This window comes from Miniopterus schreibersii (genome assembly GCF_964146895.1).
Source record: "Miniopterus schreibersii genome assembly, chromosome: 10".
Taxonomy (NCBI): Eukaryota; Metazoa; Chordata; class Mammalia; order Chiroptera; family Miniopteridae; genus Miniopterus; species Miniopterus schreibersii.
In genome coordinates, this window is record NC_138110.1 from 36020842 (window position 1) to 36041850 (window position 21009).

The 21009-nt window shown below is 36.1% G+C and overlaps 1 protein-coding gene across 3 annotated transcripts in view; it reads left to right on the plus strand.

Annotated features, from left to right (window-relative positions):
* Positions 1–21009, plus strand: part of CHST9 (carbohydrate sulfotransferase 9) — a 194744-nt gene that overhangs the window by 16023 nt on the left and 157712 nt on the right. For 2 of the 3 annotated variants that reach the window (XM_081148297.1, XM_081148295.1), the window contains exon 2: positions 12377–12586. In XM_081148297.1, coding sequence (XP_081004423.1) covers positions 12466–12586 — 121 coding nt within the window. In that variant the 5' untranslated portion in view covers positions 12377–12465. Of the gene's footprint in view, positions 1–11043; positions 11090–12376; positions 12587–21009 lie in introns of those variants that run through there. The other variant, XM_081148296.1, reaches the window with a different exon arrangement.

A 21009-nucleotide genomic window follows, 5' to 3' on the forward strand; every position in this document is an offset into this window, starting at 1 on the left:
AGATCATCATAGGAGCCAGGGATGCGACACCTTTCAGAATGGTCAACAGGCCAATGCCACAAAGGGGTTGGGAACTCAAAAGATGTATTTTGCAGTAGCAAGAAGGAAATAAGTTGTAACCATAAAAAAGGAAGTTCTCTGTGGTTGCCTGGATGACCAGGTGACAGCTAATCAGAACATTTCAGTGTGAATGTCCACTATGTGAGTACCTTAGATGCAGATAAATGATGCAGTGATGCCAGTGTTGGAAAACAGAATGTTTTCTTAAGACAAATAGCCTTTTATATCCTACTTTGGGTATCAGGTAACAGCTCTGACTTTTGGTAACTAATAAAAAAAATAAGCTCATTTTGAACAATTTTTAATAGATCTCATAATTTTGCATCACTCTGTTTTATTTGAGGAGGACACTTAAGTTTAGTGGAAAGAATGTAACTTGGAGACAGGCGAAACTGAGTTTGGATTCTGGCTCTTCCTGTTATGAGTCATGTGACCTTTCATATTTTGGTGTTTATTTACCCTCTCTCTGAATAATATCCACATTTGGGAACTTGATATTTTAGTTTATATCTATTTATTGATTTTCCACCATAATAGAAGAGAATTTAGTCTTTTCCTTTCTCATCTTACCGCACATATGTGTACTTTTCATTTCCAACCCTCCAACTCTCCCAAAATAGTGATAGCATTTTTTCTAGATACATAGTGTTGTCATAATCATGGCTGTACAAATATTATCCACAGCTTGGCCATGCAATTTAATTTTTTTCTTTCCTGAATTTCCTATTTTCCCTGAAGTTAATAGTATCTTGCTCTTTCATTTGCTTAATGTTCTAAGTTGTTTTCACTGATTCGGGCAAACTCTTCATCATTGTTTAAATATCCTGTCTAGACGTTTAGACAAATCAGCTAGTCCACAGTTTTATCTTTCTAAAAAGTTTCTCCCAAGCCTCTGTCCTTCAGTTTGAACTGCTTGCCCTCTAAACCTGTTCGACAGCTTTATCCGTCACTACCATCCAGTAATTTCTCTTATCTCTCTCCTTTGCTGGACCTGTTTTCTGTATCTTATTTCTTCCACTTTTCTTACTCCCTTGCTTTGCCAGACCCTCCTGTAGCTTTTGGGGCGGTAAATTTTTTTTGAGAATTTATATGAAAATGCTTATTCTACCCACACCCGTGGTTGAGATTTAGGTAGAATTTAATAGAATTTTAAGTTATGTTAGTAATTTACGTGATTAAAATGATTTTACTTGAGAATTTTGAAGGCAGTCTTACTCCATTGCGTTACTTTAGATTCCAGAATTGCTGTTGACAGTCCTGATGTCACTGGTACTTGATCTTCTGGATATGTTCTGGTTGTTTCTCTCTGACAGCAGATGAAATCTTTTCTCCATATCTAGTGTTCTGAAATGTCTGTATGATGTCCCTTGATGTGCTTATTTCCTAGTCAATGTGCTAATTACTCAGTGATCCCTTTAAATATGGGAACTCAGATCCCTCAGTTCCCTGAAATTTTCTTACATCATATCACTAATGGTCTTCTCCCTTTTCTTTCTCAGTTCTATCTGCCTGAAACTCCTATTATTCCGATTTTTAATCTAGATTGATCCTATTTCCTGGCTTTTTTCCCCCTCCATCTCTGTCCTTTTGCACTACCTTCTGAGAGGTCACCGTATCTTCTATCTTCTGGCTTTTTTTTTTGCTCTCTGATTTCTTTCCTTTTTATGAAATATAGGGTTTCGTCCTGCTTTAATAGAAACAATGTTTTCTCTTATCTCTCTAAGGATATAAAGTATGGTTCTTTTAAACTTTTAATTTGTTGAGTTACTTTCTTTTTTGTTGTTGTTCTTTGCCTGGCTTCTCTTTGGTTATCTGGTGTGCTCTCTCTTGCCTTTCCTCTTCGGGAGACACTAGTGTGCCTCTGCTGGCTTTTATAGCACACAGTATCTTGCTTCTTGTTGGTATCTACGGAAACACTTTTATTTCAGTGTTTATGATCTTTTAGGTTGTTCATTACTCCTCTACCTGCATTTCATTTTCTAAAACTTTATTTTCCTCTCACTCTCTTGTAATCATCTCTCTTCTTCCATTACTTGTATCTTTGTAAATATGTATATTTTTTAGTTTCTTTGCTTTCATTTTAAAGGAATTTGAGGAGGGAAATATGTGAGTTCAGTCTGCCTCCAGCTAACTAGAAATGCTCTTCATTGATTAGTTAATTAAATTAATTAAAACTAACCAGTGCAACAATAGCATTACAAGCATCACCAATTATTTATACTTATGTAGACGCCTTGAGGTTTCATGATACTTTTTTTTACATGTTTTGTTGTACTTCCTGCTTTTTTAGGCAATGGTAATTTTCAGAGTTATGTATTTTTTTCTTCTTTCCTTTGTTGGTAGCATTTCAGGCTTCCCAATATATCTATACTTATTTTAATAACTACCTTACGCAGTTACTTTGATACTGTAGTATGAGCACTGCTTTTGTGACGTGTTCTCTGACAGTGCCTTAAGAGCTTACTCTATGATATTTTTGCAGATTTATTTTATTTTTATTTTTAAACCAAGATTTGTAGGTTAGCACCTTTGCCATTTTAGTTTATGTGATTTTTCTATTAAATGCTTGCTGACTAAGCACAGATGGGCTAGAATGTGAAACAAGGGGAAAGAGAGGGAGCACACAGAATTTAATAAATATTTGCATGAGATTGCTTGAAGCTAGAGATGAATGCTTGGCTTACAAACTTGACAATAAGACAGGGATCGTAATCATTTTAGAATATATACCTATTCTAGTCTCTTACAGAGTTTTATATTAGCCATAGAAGTTTACTATTTTATGGAAAGCAGCATTATCCTTTCTGTAAGATGCATTATACAGTAGCAACACATCAGATGCCTAGATAAAATATAATGAAGAAAAAAATCAATCTTCCTTATAGGTGTTGACTGTCTAGTTAATCATTAACAGAAATAACTACCCAACATATCTGTAAGGAAGCAGATACTCTGTAAATATAATACCTTTACAAGGATTTTGTTGTTACTATGATGAGCAGAAGAGGGAATTTATCAATAAGGTAATATATAGGTGACAACATACAAAAAATATTTTATCTATGTAACAACCAGTAGCAATAATAATAATAAAACAATCTATGTTTTATTGTCGCACCATAAAAATACTAATTTGAAAATATATTTAGACAATTTGTTGAACATAGAGCAATCACAAACTTGTCTAAATTATCATAAGAATGTGTTGTACTAGATGTAGTCTTAACTCTTTGACATCAATTAAGTATAGATGTTGCCATTTTACTGTAAAAGGTAAAATTCTAAACCCAGTTTGATGCATTCTGTTTTATGTTGTAGGTAACATTCTAATTGGAACTACTGCTTACTCATAGGGAGTAAGTGGAGAGAGCAAAATGACTTCCTAATGTTCTGTTGCCTCTTCAATGCTGCTCGGGTTTGTTTTGTTTTGTTTTCATTAGCCACACGACCCTGACTGACCAGGAGGGCCAGAATGTCAGAATGTGCAGGTCTGCCATGCAGCAGGACTGGTCAAACTGCAATATCTAGTAAACTGCAGGTTCCAGAAGCTTTATAATCTGCCCTTTTCACTTAAGAACATATTATAAATATTTTTCTATTATTTTTTAGTCTTGCAAAGTTTTATTTTATTTTAATATATTTTTTATTTTTAATTACAGTTGACATACAATGTTATATTAATTTCAGGAATACAACATAGTGATTAGACATTTATATTCTTTATGAAGTGATTACCCCAGTAAGTCTAGTTACATATCTGGCACCATACATAGTTATTGCAATATTACTGACTATAGTCCTTATGCTGAACTTTACATCCCCATGACTAGTTTTATAATTACCAATTTGTACTTCTTAACTCCTTTTACCTTTTTCATCCAACCGCCAACCCCCCTCCCATTTACTTGGCAACCATCAGTTTTTTCTCTGTATCTATTAGTTTGTTTCTATTTTGTTTGTTCATTTATTTTGTTTTTTTAGATTCCACATGTAAGTGAAATTATATGGTATTTAGCTTTCTCTGTATGACGTATTTCACCTGGCCATAAAAAGGAATGAAATCTTGCCATTTGCAGCAGCGTGATTGGATCTATTATTTTAATTATTCATCTAAAATATCAATATCTCATCTATATAATATTTAATTGCATGCCAGCTTTTGTTAACTTGTTTTTTGAGGTCTTTTGTAAGTAGTCACATTGCCATGAAGCTTTTTAAAATTCTTCCCCCCCCCCCCCACAATCCAGTATTACCCTGTTTTTGGATTATATCACTTTTTTTCAGCTATAATGTCCCACCAAACTTACTAGATTTTATAATTCCTTTATATATTGGGCTATCTCCCTGAAAAGCAACTTCCCATTTTAGGTGACATAAAAACTCATGTCCTGCTATCATTGAAATAGAAAACAAAAATATAAATGAGCATATTGCTCATTTTCATAGTACTCAGAGTACCTTGTTATTACCTAATGTTCAAGGGTATATCCATAACATGCATATGTAACAACTATCTTTCTCTACTCTGCACTATAAGAAAGCACATACACTTTTTCTCTTCTGACACTTCGAACTAGTGGTTGAGATAGTAAATTATCATCTTTCAATTCTCCTCAAAATCCTCTGTTCCTTTTTAATCTTCTCTTGATAATTTCCACATTGACCAAGGCATCTTTTCTGGTCTCATCTTTTTCCAGTTTTGGGGGAGGTGGTGGAACATATTTCAGAGTTAACCTTCATGTCTGCTTTCCTTAAATCATTTTCTTATATTTATTTATTAAGCACATGTTTTACTTACTGCCCACCATGCACTAATGTTCTATCTGGGATTCTTAATTGCATTTTCTTTGTGACATGTTTCCTACTTCACATGTTTTCTTTTGTGTGAAGCACACACTTCTTTGCTTCAATTGTTTCTAAGAAGGGTTTTCTGTTTCCCTGTTGTTTGGGCAGAAGGAAGCCTCTAAGGCCCTAACCTGTAACTTGTGTCACTCTCCCATTTTTTCTGTGGATGCACTCAAGTTCAGCCATTATTTTTATGGTTCTGATTCTCATAACACTATGCACCCATTCAGTCATACTTGGATTATTGTATCTACTTCTGAGCCTTGCATTTAAAGAAAAGCATTAACCAGTGTGAATGTGTCTGGGGGAAGATGATTAAAGTGACTGAATGCTCCTAAACTGGTTCCCATAAGAAATGGCTCAAGGAATTTTGTATATTTATTGTTTTCTGGAGTATAAAAAGATTAAGCATGACAGGATAATTGTCTTCAGTAATTGGAAGTCTTTTCTAGAACCAACTTGTGCAAGTTATAAAGAGATACATTCAAATATTCTTTGATGAAGAACAGTGTTTAAACCTTCCTCATTTTGGCTTTGCCTTCAGTGTCTGGCATAGGGCCTTAGTCATATTCTGGCTTAATGGATGTTTATTGATTGGATTGAATTGGCTTGACTTGAAAAAATAAAGTTCTAACAGTAAAAATAGACTGCCTTTTGAAGTAAAACTATCCAACCTTTCAACAAATGTTTATTGATTAACTACTGTCCTAGTGCTGGTCATCTGGAATATAAAGTTATTGACATCTTAATATTGTAGAGCACTTCTGTGGGCCAAGTATTTGTCTAAATATTTTTCATATATTTATCTCACAGCTCCCTCACATGGTAGGTATTTTATTATCCCCAGTTTAGATGTGAGGAAACTGAGGCACACAGAGGTTACATAAAAAGCTGTGTCATAAATCTAGTTATTTGCCAAGCACTGATTTGAACCCAGGCAGTCCAGCTCCAGAGTCTTCATACTTAAGCACAGTATACTACAAATTAGCGTAGTATGTATGTAGTGTAGTATATAATTTGTGTAAAGTAATTACATACTTAGCTTGCACTACAATAAACTGCCTCCAGTAATGAAAGACAAGAGGATACACATAAACGAAAGGACAGACAGATTTTTGGACTAGAGCATAATCTAATCCAGTCTCTGCTCTGAGGATTTGCTGCCTAATGGCTGTCCTCTCTCTTCCTGAATGCCTATGGTCTTCCTTACCTTCAGTGCAGTCTTTACAGCCTGAGTGATCTTCCCAAAATGCAAACCTGATCACTCCACTCCCTTCAAACCTGTCTTTGATTTCCCAGTGTCCACAAGACAGATACAATCATAGAAGGTTGACTCCAGGGCCCTCTGTGGCCTGTCTCCACCTGTACCTTTCACCTCATCTTTCACTAAACTCTGCTTCAGACTATGTGGTTATGTGAGCCAGTCCTGCAGATTGTTTATCTGGGAAGATAGCAGTGTTATTGTGGGAATTATATTAAACAATCAATATCAAATGCTGAGAATAGTGCCTAGAATGTGATAACTGCTCAATAAATGTTATTATTACTTCCATTTATTTCTGATTATCCTGCCAGAATTGCTACACCACAAATATATCTCTTTCCTTAGCTCTCTTACTATACTTATAATTGCTTTGTAATAGATTGAAAAATAAAGGAAATTTATTGGCTTTTCTAAATTACAAATTCAGAGGCAGAGTGAGTGCAGTCAGGATGCAGTTGGAGCTTTTCTTCTCCTTCTTTGCAAGTTTCTCAGCTTTGCCTTCACTGTGCTGCCTTGTTTTTCAGGCTGGTTTTCATCAGGGCAGCCAGGAGATTTCTAGCAGCAGCGTGAACTGTATGCTTTCTTATTCACATTCATTGGGAGAGAAAATATCACTTCCCATGGCCATCAAACCAAAGCTCTCAGCTTTGTTCTGATTCTTTCACCTTTGAAATAATCACTGTGGCCAGAGGAAGCCTGGACAACCTGGTGGGATGGGTTGAATGGTGCCCACCCCCAGTAAGATATGTATACGTCCTAGCTGGAACCTGTGAGCTCTGGGTCTCTGCTGATGTAATTAAGTTAAGGATCTCAGTGTAAACTCATCCTGGATTATCTGAGTGGGCCCTAAATCCAATGACAAGTATCCTTATAAAACACACAGAGCAGAAGGCTATGTGAAGCTGGAAACCGAGATTCAGGGCCCTTCATTGGAGCTGGAGGTAGGGACAGTCTGTTGTAAGCTGCATGCCTTCCACACAGAGGAACAGAATGGATATCAAGGAATCAGCACAGCATCCACCTGAATAGCCTTCAATTCCTCTTCCTTCTAGTAACCTACCAATTTCTATCAGTTATATCACAATTGATCCCAGTTATAGAGTGGAAACCATATTTTATTCAGCATTTCCTAGGTTACATTATTAATTACTACAACAACTAAAACTCGATTATTTCATTATTCTTGTTAACCCTCTTACCTCATGTGACATAATCTATGCTGATAACTCCTTCAAGTCATTTTAGACATGACGATGCAAATTACCATTTTCTTGCATCACCATGGCCAAATCCCAGGACTCCAAAAAACTTTTCAAGGACTCCCTTTATCTTCATAGGTCCCTTTAAGAAAACAAAATTCCATGCTGTAGAATTTATGTGTTACTTAATGTAATCCTGATGATTCCTGACTGGCATGTAAATACATGTTACGAATTTTTATGACTGCTTAAACAAAAGTAAAACACAACAGTATTTTTGGATCATCCAAATTTAACACATTGAAATCTTTTAACACTTTAAAATGTTAGAATGTTAAGCAAGTAAAAATGAGGGTTGAGATGAGCAGTCCATTTAACAATAATCTCTATGGGTGTTGCTTTTCTTATCTCTAATACAAACAAATGTTTGCAAATGGACTTTGGTTTTAGTCTCATGCAGTCTTTACAATAAAGATAAATTTTTTAAAAAAGATCTGTTTTTGCTTTAAAAAATGACTCTACCTTGAACACTAAAATATAAAGCAAGAATTTAAAACTTTTTTCTAAAACAGAGATTATAAGGGCAAAGACTTGTCTTGTTAAAATGTTTAATTACAATTAAATTTTAAATACAACAGCTCAAAGTAGAAGATATCTGTTAAATAAATTATACAAGAAATCAAAGCCACAAAATGTATAAAGAAGCACCTATAAATTAGTGTCTAATAAAGGAATATGTTTTTATCTTCTATGTGGGAAAATACATTGAATGGTTGAGCTATTACAGGAATAGAACATGAAGAAACCATGTGGAAAATATTTGGAAATATCAGCATTATTTTTACCCACTCATAGCAATATCACAGACTGTCTTTTTTTAAATGTTACTTTGTAATAGTATTGTACTGTATTAGTTTTCTTTGCTGACATAACAAGTGATAGCAAATGTGGTGGCTTAAACAGCTCAAATGCATTATCTTACACTTCTATGAGTCAGAGGTCTGACACAGGCTAAGATCAAGGTATCAGCAGGGCCTCATTCTTGTTTGTGGATTCCAGGTAGGCTCTGCTTCCTTGTCGTTTCTAGAAGTTAAGGGTAAGTTGTCCCTTCACTCTGGGGTTCTTCTACACCACATTGCATAATTTGGTCCTAACTGGCCTTCCTAAAATTCCATAACTCTCTCCCTAAATCGTAGACTTTGGTCACACTGGACAACTCATTATTTCTTCTTAAATAAATTGCCTCCATCGAGTAACATCACTATTCTAAAGTCCCAAAATGCTTGTATAGGTAACTATGGTTATTTAAAGAATTTTTCCGGTTTTATTGAGAGGTAATTGATGTACAGCCCCGTATAAGTTGAAGATGTATAGAGTAATGATTCAATTTACATATATTGTGAAGTTCTTATCACAATAAGTTAACATCCATCATCTCACATAGATACAAAAAGAGACAGAAAAAGAGGAAAAAAAGTCTTCCCTGGTGATGAGACTCTTAACTGTCACATATGCCACACAACAGTGTTAACTGTAAGTTGTGATGTTGTATGTTATGTCCCTAGTACTTATTTATCTTATAACTGGAAGTTTGTCACTTTTGACCACCTTCATTCAACTTCCCAACAGCTCGTAACCACAAATCTGATCTCTTTTTCTATGAGTTTTGTTGTTGCTGTTGTTTTAGATCTAGATAGGAGTGAGATCATACAGTATTTGTCTTTCTCTAACTTACTTCATTTAGCATAATGCCTTCAAGATCCATCCATGTTATCCCAAATGGCAGGATTTCCTCCTTTGTATAGCTGAATAGTATTCTATTACATATTACACATTACACATTGTACATTGTACATTATATATTAATATACCCCAACTTCTTTATCCACTTATCTTCAGTGGACACTTAGGTTATTTCCATGCCTTGGCTACTATAAATAATGCTACTATGAACATGGGGTTTAGATATCTCTTCAACATAATGTTTGCATTTCTTTCAGATATATTCCCAGAAGTGGAACTGATGGATCTATGGCATTTCTATTTCTCATTGTTTGAGGACCCTCCGTACTGTTTTCCATAGCGGCTGCACCATTTTACCTTCTCACAAACAGCACACAAAGGTTCCCTTTTCTCACACCCTCTCCAGCATTTGTTATTTCTTGTCTTTTTGGTAATAGCCGGTTTGACAGGCGTGAGGTGGTATCTCATGGTGGTTTGGATTTGCATTTCCCTGAGGATTAGTGATGTTGCCCATCTTAAAAAATAATAATTGTTAAAGTGTTGGGAAAGAGATAACAGTGAAACAATTGTTTTTATATCTTTTTGTAATTTTTTAGAAATAAATCAATAGAATATGCAAGTAGCAATAAATATGTATTTTTTAACCAAGTCATGCAGACCCTCTCAGTATTTTAATAGTCTGTATGTCTTCATTTGGAGGTTGGGACTAAAAATGTATGAGTACAACTAGAAAAGTAATTAATTACCTTTATTTTTTTATTGGAGCTCCAAGTTCCAATAAAATACGCAGCACACTGAGTACCCATTGGGTTCAAGGTACTTGTGAGGGGGGAGTGGAACGGGTTGTACAAAACACAAGAAGCCTTTAACCGTGGAAATGTAAGTATAATGCTTGTACATAAAATAGCATTATTCCAAGTAATTTCCATCTCCAATAGTCCGCACTTTTTCCGCAGGCTTGAAGGTAGATGTATGATCTCCAAATAGGTGTGTTTTCCCATCGCCACTGACCTTCAGCTTTGCTTACAGCAGTGCCGCTGCTCTAACTGCCTCACCTTTGTTGAATAAGAGCCATTTCCCTCCTAATGCCAACGTTGGGTTAATGGACTGAGATGGGAGAAAAATCTAACGTATCTCTCCGTTTTACACCAGATTGCCTTTCTGCCTTGTGGCTTTAATCACTCAATCCTATTCACATCTGCCATAATAGCAATTATGCGTTTTCTCCTGGCTTCTTACCCAGGAGGATATGTCAGAGGATAGCAACATCTCCCGCAGAAAGGAAGGGCAAGTTCTTAATCTTTTTCCAGCATCATAGGTAATAATGTTCCTCCGCAAACCCCCAGAGAGTCCTGCTTTTGGCTCTCACACCCACCGTTCCCACAGGTCCGTGACTCTTCTGATTTATGCTTTTTCTTCCACTCTCTTCTGTGGTAAGTTTTAATTATGTAGACGGATTGTAAGAGTCTCTTTCTTCTTGTAAACAACTATTTTTTCCTCAGTAATGGATTTTGTTTAAGGTGTCCTCTTACCCGAATCTTCTGTGTACCCAGGAATTAGCCATTCGTCGTCTAACTGTAGCATCAAGAGGAGAGAAAGCTGGCTTCTCTGGGTAGTTTTCCATGAGGGATTCATCTTGGGACACCTCAAATTGCAAATCTCCCTCAGGAACTTGTTTTCGTTGTGTGTGCTTGGAAAGCCCATGATATTTTAGTTTCAAGTCATTATAAGAGCAAAGTGTCTCCTATCCAACAAGCCATATTTTTCTTCTACTTATGAACTTTCTCTGCTACCAAAATCAAGAAATGCTTGAAATCCACAGAAGCACTGGTGAAAATGGTAACCATTGCCCCTTCCTCCGGGAACTCAGGGGAGTGGAATTGAGAAAGCTCCTCAGGTGATGCTGACAACCACTGTTCCTACTCTGGGCCCTTCCAGTGTAATAGTTAAAATATAAAGAAAACAATGTATTTATAATGTGAGGTTTTTGTTGTTTTTCTATATTAGCACTTTTAACTGTTTGGTGAATTTATTTTTTCTAATCAAGAGATTGCTCTACTACATTCACTTCTACTTCTCATAGGTTATCTTTGAAGGCCAATGTTTGTGTGAAAATTGGTTTTGCCAAGAATAGCTAAACATTATCCTTTAACCAGCCTAGCAATTTCCCACAGCAGTTTTTAACTTTTACCTGACACCTCACCAATGCCTCTTTAAAAACCTAAATCAATATTCTCCCAGAAGTTTTTGAGTCATATATGGAGGAGGTGGGGAAGAGAGAGAGAGAGAGAATTTTTAGGCACAGCCGTGTGTGTTGTGTCTTCACATTGAGGAAATGTTTATTCGTCTCATCCAAAGATGGGGTGTGGGCTGTGGCCAAGTAGCTGAGCCAAGGTCTTTGGCTAGCATTAGGTACAAAGCCATGACCTTGGCCTCATAAACCAGGCTAACTAGTGAGCTCATGTTTCTTGGCAGTTCATGGGGGTTCTTAACTCAGGTTTCAGTGAGGGTTCATAAACAAACTGATATCTTATGCAAGATTTGTGTGTGTTTATATTTTTCTAAGGAGACTTTTACATTTTCATTAGATTCTCAAAAGTGGGTATGACTTTAAAAAAAACGTTAAGATTACACTAAATGAAATTGTTCTGAAACAAAGTCATTTCAGTATTTCTTTAAATAAAGCGATCTTTTATTCTTGAGGCAGATTCTGTATTCCCATGTTATAAGAGACATCCTTGAACTCTGAACTTTTCATGTGTATCCTTTTATGCCTTTTAGAGATTTTAAATGTACCCTGTAAGCTGAAGGAATCTATTACTTTCACATGAGATGATAATGATAGAGTGAACCCTCCATTTTTAACTTTATATATTTGTAAGACATGAAGTAATGTTCCCCTGTAGTCCATGAACATGTCTTTCAAAATGCCTTCTTCGGCAATTCATTCTGTTAGTCGTCTTTCACCTCACAGTCATCGTAAGGTAACCTGAACCCTGCTGTACTCTCCACAATATGAGAGGGCTTAAATCTGGCCATACTTCACCTAATTAAATGTTAGGGTGTTACTTATTAACTGTACGATAATACATTCCTTAGATAAGATAAAAGTATGCAATAGAAAATTGCCACTCTGGAGACATCTCCTAGTTTCTTCTGCCTTCAGAGTGCTAACAGTTCATATTAGCCTTCAGTATTGATACATGGCATATCTGGGAAGAGATGTTGTCACCGAGGTAAAATGTGGATTTTTTAAAAATTCCAGGGTATTTGATGGGACGAGCACTTAAGAAAACGAGTAAGGATTGAAGCTCTGTGGAAAACTGATCATGTGTTGTTCAGAAATGAAGAGAAATGCAGCCATCTGAAATGGTCATGAATCCCAAACAAGTCTTCCTCTCGGTGCTGATATTTGGAGTAGCAGGGCTACTCCTCTTCATGTATTTGCAAGTCTGGATTGAAGAACAACACACAGGTAACTCGTTGGCTTCTTTTTCCCGTTTTAATTATAATGGTCATTTTCTACTAAACAATCTGTGAGGTTTATAGACATATAGAAGGTCATAATATTTCTAAGAACAGCAAAAATTAGACACAAACTGAATTCCCTAGCTCCTTAAAAAAAAGGACAGTTATATAGCTCCGGTGGGCATTTCCTTGGTGGCTTGGGAGGACAAAACTTGGAATTTTTGTTATCTCAGGCGGGAGCAACAGTGGCCCATTAGCCCAGCAAGGACTGTTTTAGAGAATTTGTCTTCTCAGACGTGTAGCTTTTATCCTACCTAGTGTGTCCACTAAGCTTTGGGCATGAGCCAAAAAGGAGATAAATATACAGCAAACTCTTTCTCTCTTAGTTCCTTCTTAATTTTTGTGTTGATACTCAAAATTGGTATGGAAATTCTATAATACCTTTACTTTAAAGCAGGTGTTTGCCAACCTTTTCTGTGAACAAATAGTTAGAAAATATTTTAAGCTTTATAGGCCATACCATCTCTATCACGATTACTTAACTCTGCCAGTGTACCACGAAAGCAGCCCTAGATTATATATAAACAAATGGACCAGGTGGTTGTGTTACAATAAAACTTTATAAAAATAGGTGGTGGGCCAGATTTGGCCCAAAAGCAGTAGTTTGCTGATCCTTGCTATACTTATCTTATATTTTCATCATTCAGTTTGTAATTACTGCACATTGGAGGCACTCAATTGCTATTAAAATGGATTATGTTTGTAATGATAATAGGAAATGGAATATGTTTATAATGATTAAAGGAAATGCTTTAGAACATCATAGATATATATATATACATACAGGTGTTGTGAAATTCACTTTTTTGTTGTTTTTTTTGTTTTTGTTTTGTTTTTTTTTACTTGTTTTTACCATTAGTAGAAATAGATGATGGCTTATGATTATTAAGGGAAATAGAGTAAAAACAGAAGAACAATTTCTTGTCTCCAATTGTTGCCAATTTCAGAAATTATTCTAGATTTAAAGCCTTTAAGAATGTACTCTGAGAGATAACTCAATGTTGAGTCACAAATATGATCATTTTTAAAGTTGTTTCTATTTTTAAATACCTTTCCTTGGATAATCCTCATAGGATTTATTTAATTTATATAGTAACCCTTGGGAAAAAGAGGTTGAATGTAATTATTTTCTAGAGAATATGTAACATATTGCCAAAAGTTATTCTTAATTCCCATTACAATTTACATAAACTATAATATTTTCTGTTTTGTACATTACTATGATAACATCATAATAACATAATATTTAATGAAACCATCTGTGATAAAATATATAGGGTAATTCCTCCTGCAATACAACTTTCTAGCATAGATCTTGTCACATAGTAAGGCTTCCATAGGTGTTTGTTGAAGGAGTAAATAAAAGAATGAATGAATAGACTGAAAAATTACTGCAGAATACAGACTGGAATGCAGCAGAGGAGAAAAAAATCAGAGAGGTCAGTGTTGAGAGGCTGGCTAATGTCATAGTCTCATGACAAATTTCACCAGAAAATTCTCACAACAAGTCTCCAATGTGCAAAAGAAAGTATATACATATATACAGACTAATGGAGTAACGTTATGATTTAGTCATGTCAATAAGAAACTACATGATATCTGAAGAAACAGTCAAGTCATAGAATAATACTTTACATATTATGCAGTTTGCAAAATGTGTTTGTTCACAAGCATTGGTAGCTACCATTTTTTGAAAGCTTAATAAGTGCCCAGTGTTTAAGTAAATGTTCTCTAATCCTAACAGTGTCTTACTAGGTGTGATATTCTAAGTATACAGATGAGGAAACAGAGGTTCAGGCAGATAAGGAACTTCCCCAAGGCCTCACATGTGTGGGCCCAGGTGCAGAGGGAAATCTGCACCTGGCTTGTGCTGCTTCAAAGCCCATGCATCTCCTCTCCACAGGGCTTTTGTGAGGGGAAGGGGGAATATTATTACCCCCTAGACTACAAATGAAGCCACCGAGAGACTTGGAAACTTTAGGTGACTTGTCCAAAGATACAAAGTTAAGAGTTTTCAAAGTATTACCCATGCCCAGGTTTTGGTGAGCCCTAAAAGATTCTCACCAAAAAAGTTGGTAAGATAAACATATAATAAATGCCCAAGTTATCAATACAGATAGTTTAAAATCACTGACCTGGTACCCCCAAATTATTCTCAAGTTCATAGATTTGTAACCTCCTCTGAAAGTTGAATTCTTAATTGAGTTCATATTTTTCCAAGTTAGGAAATTATTTTTCCTAGTTAGGATGGGCTGGTAAAACATTTACCATTTATTCTCTTCATTTTTATTTGTAATTTGCTAGTACTTTCTCTGATTCTAGATGTATCTTAAATGAATCACCTACTATTTCACAATCTACTCATGACAATGATTATACACTTTAGAACAGGATTCCTTTAGATAAGTATTTTACTGAAGAAAAGTTTTATTCTTCAAGAATATTTCCAGCTGGAGTTTTGTCTTAAACCAGGCTAGGACGCTGGGTGGTAATTCTGTTGTTTTCTAGGCAGACAGGTGCATTTGTATTTTATATGTATTTCAGATAACATCAGGAGCATCAAACATTTTTAAAGGCAGTCTCTTTTTAAATCAGAAAATATTCAATGGTGGGCTTTAATGTTCAGTTAAAAATTAGAAAATCTTTCTTTTGGTCACTTTAGAACTGTCACTAAGAGAATGAAAGAAGAGTTGGTTTTGGTTCCTGAGAACTTCTATAAGTAGAGCAGATTTAAAAATGGGAAATGGTTTTGATCTCTTATATGTATCAGTTGACTATAAGAATATATAGGTTCTTTTCATATTTTTTATTTGAGGCCTTTAAAATCTAATAAGATATGGATTATTTTTTATGCTTCCCCAGTTTTTCTGGGCTCTTCTGTTAAAATAATATGTTTCAGAATTACCAAAAAAAACCCACTTTGAATATGCTCTGATATGCTAATAAAAATACTGGGAATACACAAGATGTTTTTGGAGGTGAAGAGGAAAAATGTATGACAGAAAAATTAAATTCTATCCAGTTATACAACAGAGAGTTCCATAATAACATCCATTTTTCAGTACCATCATCACTTAATCTATGCATTTCTTTGTGCTAATTTTCAGTATGTGATGTATTATTATGAATTTTATTTTATGCAATTTTCTTCTAGTTGTTAAGAGCACAAGTTTTACATTCAGAGGAATCTTGAAAATCTCAACTGTACTTTTTAACTGTGTGATCCTAGGCAAATTGGCATCCCTAAGTCTCAACTTCCACCTCTGTAAAATGGGGACAATAATGTTTTCCACATAGATTTGCAGTAAAGATTAAAGGAGACAATGCCTGGAAAGCACTTAACATTTTATATCTGGCAAACAATAGTACGCAATGAATGTGAGCAGTTATTACTGTCCTAGAAATGATGCAAAGCACCATTTGTTTTTTCTGGGTTATCTCAATTAAGACTGAGCCACAATTCAGGAAAAAAATCCCAAGCTTGTGCCTTAACTGATTAAGAAAAAAGAAAAAAAAAAGCTCAGTCCGGGCTTTGGTTCAATTAGTTGGGAGAATATAACTGGCAGAGAGTCACTGTGTTTCCCAATGTAGAAGTTGGAAGGAGAATGACAGGATTGAGTCAGAGAGCAGAGCCAGAGTCCTGGAGGATCTCATGTCCATAAAGCTGCCCAAGGTCAAAGTATTCGTTCATTCAACGGTGGTTTTTAAAGACTTAAAGATCAGAGGTGCCAAAACTGTGGTGAATACAGAGGTATAATAGAGGACCAGATATAATCCCTGTTCTCAAGTAGACTGTAGTTCTCATGGATTGTAAGAGAAAATGGTCTTGAGTCCAGGCCAAAGTGTTGGTACAAAAAGATAGTCCATTGTGACAGAAAGGAGACAGGCCCTCCATTATGAGGCAAAGTAATGAGTTGGAACCAGGAGAAAGAGCCCAATCAGTTTTTAGTGATGAAAATGCTGACCAGATAGAAGCTTTAGAAAGAGTACTATAGGGGTGGGGGCAAGGTTAGCAGGCCCAGAGGACCAGCTCAGAGCAGGACAGATATATCTATGGGAAAGAGGCAGGAATGAGCGTGGCCAATTCAGGAGAAATCACAAGACCAGGTCTCCCCCCTCCCCCCAGCTATTGTTAAATAGAACAAATAGCAAAAGATGTGGTACATACCTGTTTTAGAGTCAGAATCTCAGCTTTAGAAATCAATGCAAAGATCATCACGTATAACCCCTTTTTAAAAAACTATAGATCTGATTACATCACTCCCCTTTTTTAAAACTTTTCCATGAGATCTCATTGCCTTTACCAAAAACTCTCTGGGGCCCACCAAGCTGTGTCCTGCCTCCATAGCCTCACTCTCTTCTCTCGACGCCTCCACCTTTGTCTTTCTCCCTCTGCCCGGCTGAGCCCTTTGGTGACTCAGCGCTCCAGTAGCTTCAGAAACTTGGGCTCTTTTCTCCCAGCCCTCATCTGTCAGGGCTTAGCTCCAGTGTCATCTGCTTTGATCAACCCTGCAGCCAGTCATCCTCTCTGCCCCCGTATTATTTATTTACATCAGATAAATGATCATAATTAGCAATTGCCTTGTTTAATTATGTTGATTTAATGATCTCTTTACAGTCTGCATTCATTACTGTTTTATAAATTACATGAGCACACAGATCTCGTATGTCTCACTTACCTTGGTGTCCCTGTTCCACAGCATGGAGCATGTATTTGGTAGGTGCTCAATAGTATTGTTGAACAGGGTGCATAAATAATGCCTTAGTTGGTTTTCCAGTGTCCTGCCAAATGACTGCATAGACTGCGTTTGCATACATATGGGAACAAAGGATCTGCTACTCTTCAAGGCATCTGCTCAACTTGACAGCCACCCCTTCTGAAATCTCCATATTTTAAGCCAGAACTCACCTCCTTAACTTCTGCTTACTCATCCTGGTTGTATCCCTTGCCCTGCATGAGGCTCACTCTTCTTCCCCATAGCATGGCCCGATCATTTTCATGGTGAATGAAACCCCAAATTTCTTAACCATTTCATGAAAAGATGATTCAGGTCACTCTCCTCTGAACCATGACACTTAATCTATATTCCTTTTAAAATATGATGTATTTCATTTTATTATTATATGAAACTTGTATTAGAAATACACTTACCTAATAAAATCCTCTATTGAGCAGTGAAGAGTTTTATGCACAATTTTAAATATACAAAGTAGTGAAAATCAAACAGGTCCCACCAATAACTTACATTATTTCTTTTCTTGAGGTTTTCCAGAATTAAATTCAGTCTCAACTAAAATTGTTCCCTGACTTTATCCTACAATATAAAAATCTATCTTAACAACTTCTGAACATTTTTATTCAGGACCAATAAGTTTTATTATTTAAAATGCCCCCTTCCTGATGTCTGGGAGGACAGACTCTTCCTGATTTTCTGCTCTTCTCTGCTTGCATTCTCAACTCCCCCTGCAGGCGTCTGTTTCCTTTCTCACCCCTTAGATGTTGATGTTCCCCAGAGTTCTACCCTCAAGCTTCTTTTCTTCTCACTCTACATGCTTTCCCAGTGTGATCTCATCCATAAAGACCTGGTCCCTCACAATTCCCTAGAGCACCATCTACTTTCTGTACCCCCATTAATGCCCCACAGATCCCTTAAACTCAGTAAGTACAAAGCTGAGTTCATCATTTTTCTCCAAAGACTGTCTTACTTCACTACAGAGGTAGTTGCCCCACTTAAAGACCTTGTTGCCCTCTGATCCCTCCATTTTGATCTTCCCTCTTCCTGTGTGAAGCTCTTCTTGACTGCTGCTACCCCCGCCCCCAATGGCTCTTGGGACAAATCTATACTCCATAATTTGGCTGACATGGCCATTTATGATAAGACCTCTACTTAACTCTCAAGGATCATTTCTGGCCACATTGTTTATATTGCACTAACCCTCTGTCTGTACTAAATTTCTTCCAGTTCCTTGACTTGGCCATCAGGTCTCTCAACCCTAGGGCTATAGGTGCCTATAGAATGCATTTTCTGTGTCTGAAATATTGAAGTCGCTGTTCCTATGTGCTTCCTGCACTTCCCTATTAAAGCATTCATGATGGTGAATTTGGAGTATTTGTTAATACCGTGGTCACCACCCTCAACCCACCAGGCCACGAGATCTGTGAGGGTGGCTCTTGGCAGGCCATTTTACCATTGCATCCCCTGTGCCTAGTCCATGCTTCCTTTGGCCATGATAGTTAGGATTTTCCTAACTCAATTTGAAAATATTAAGTTAGAAGTCTTGGAAAAGAAATGCAGGTATGCGCCTTCTCTCTTAGGTATATATATGTCAGCCTCCCAACTTGCATAACCATGAAAATGATTTATATCGGTGTCTGTGGGAATCTACCATCTGATTTCATGGAAAGAAAAGTGCACGATTATACTCCATTATGGAGTACATACTTTTACAAAACTTTTTATTGTGAAGTATTTTAGTAATAATGTACTTGTCTGATTTACCTCTAGAATAAAAAAAATTAATTTATAGGTTAGTTATTAAACTTCTTTTACTCTGAGTCCTCACTTCTCTTATTTCTCAGTTTTACCCTTCTGAAATGTCTCTGTTTTCCAGAACATTTTAAACTCACTTGGGTAGTCTGCCTGTGTGCCCCACAGTGCAAAATTATTGTGTACAATATCAGTGATTTTTAAAGGCCAATAAAGAAGAATGTGGAGGCAGAGTTGACATCAATGGCATCGACAGCTATCATCTCAGGAAGCTCAGAAAGTTTCCCATTTGTTTGGGCCCATCTCAGAGAAAGAACACAATACATCCTGTGCAGATACCATTTTCTTCTTTCCCAATGACATTTAACCGTTACGTGGGTGGCTGCTGGCTACATAGTTAGTAAGGAATCTTAATGGAGAGAGAATTTTCCTCATTAATTTTTCAAAAATTGAGAAGGCCAGAAATTCACATTAAAAATGGTTCAGAAGTATTCATTGAGAAAGTAATACAGAGGTGAAATACTCAGCCTTCCATGCTATGGCTGTGCTTGTGGAAATGCCTAAACATACTCTCGATAAAAATGTCCCAGTGATAAATGTAGAATTCCATAATGCTTATCATGGACCATATGGGTAAAGTCACAATTAATAGATATTTGCAGATGAAAAACAATAGACATAAATATTTATATATTTCGTAGTCTTAGGAACAGCTTTCAAATGACTTTTATAACCTATTTATTATGAATTATTAGTTCATATAAATTAGGCTCACAATTTTGCATTTCTTACAATATGAAATATACTTAAAAATGCAAATGATTTTTATCATAAGATATTCTCAAGTGTTTTCTACATGACATTGTAATTATAATTAGCTAAGAAAGACACGTTTAGTAACATTGAGAAAAATTCTCAGTTTTAAAACTCTCTTCAGATGCAAAAAGCCAAAGAATGTCTAGTAGCAGGAAAAACAAGAGTAGCAGTCAGCTTTCAGACACTCAATAAACCGATGTGGGTTTTACTAAGCCGTATTTTAAGTTTGCTCAGGAGAGAGACAAATCCATAAAGCAGTCAGACTGCTATGATCACGCTGCCAGAAACACACAGTAAACAATGAAATTGCTTCTGAATTTTGGACTCAGAATTTTATGATTGACATTAAGGGTCAGTGCCTGCATTTTAGATCCGTCCCCAGAAGCAATTCAATAATCAGCAGAAATCAGAAGTCCATTCACTGAACCACTGGCAGAAAATTAGGTAGAGACTCCCAGCTTGCTTTGGATCAAAGGTATGTCCAAAGACCTAAAGCTAAAGAAAAAGACATAAGAGCCACGTGAAATTCCATATCCAAAATGCGAGATACTATGTTTTTAGAAGAGCTGTAAAGAGTTATGAGCAATCTAGACTAGATGGGAAAATGGTGATGTACTTAAGTGGAAAACTCATGACAATGGAAAAATTTAATAGGTTTTAATTCTATTTCTCATTCTTCTGAAATGTTTTACATCAACTAGATTGAGCTTGTAATCGCAGGTATACATTTGAAAAAAATCTTAAATTATAATTCTGTGTTGGCAATACCTATGAAAATTTAAATAGCATAAGTCTTTTTTAATTCATAGCAACAAGTAGGCAGCTTTTCCCCTCAGTGTCTCTTAAATTTAAATTTCATGCTCTCTGTTTACAATTGGTAAGTCGGGTTATCCTTGATTTCTGCCAAGATGCCAAATTAACTTGGCCAATGTTGGATTCCAAAAGGTGAAGAGCCTTCTTCCCTGAAGCAATTCCTGATTGAGAAGGAAACAAGTTCTCAGGTATATTTTTAGCATCTGGAATTCTTAAATATTCATTTATTCAGTTTTGACTTTGAGGACCCTTT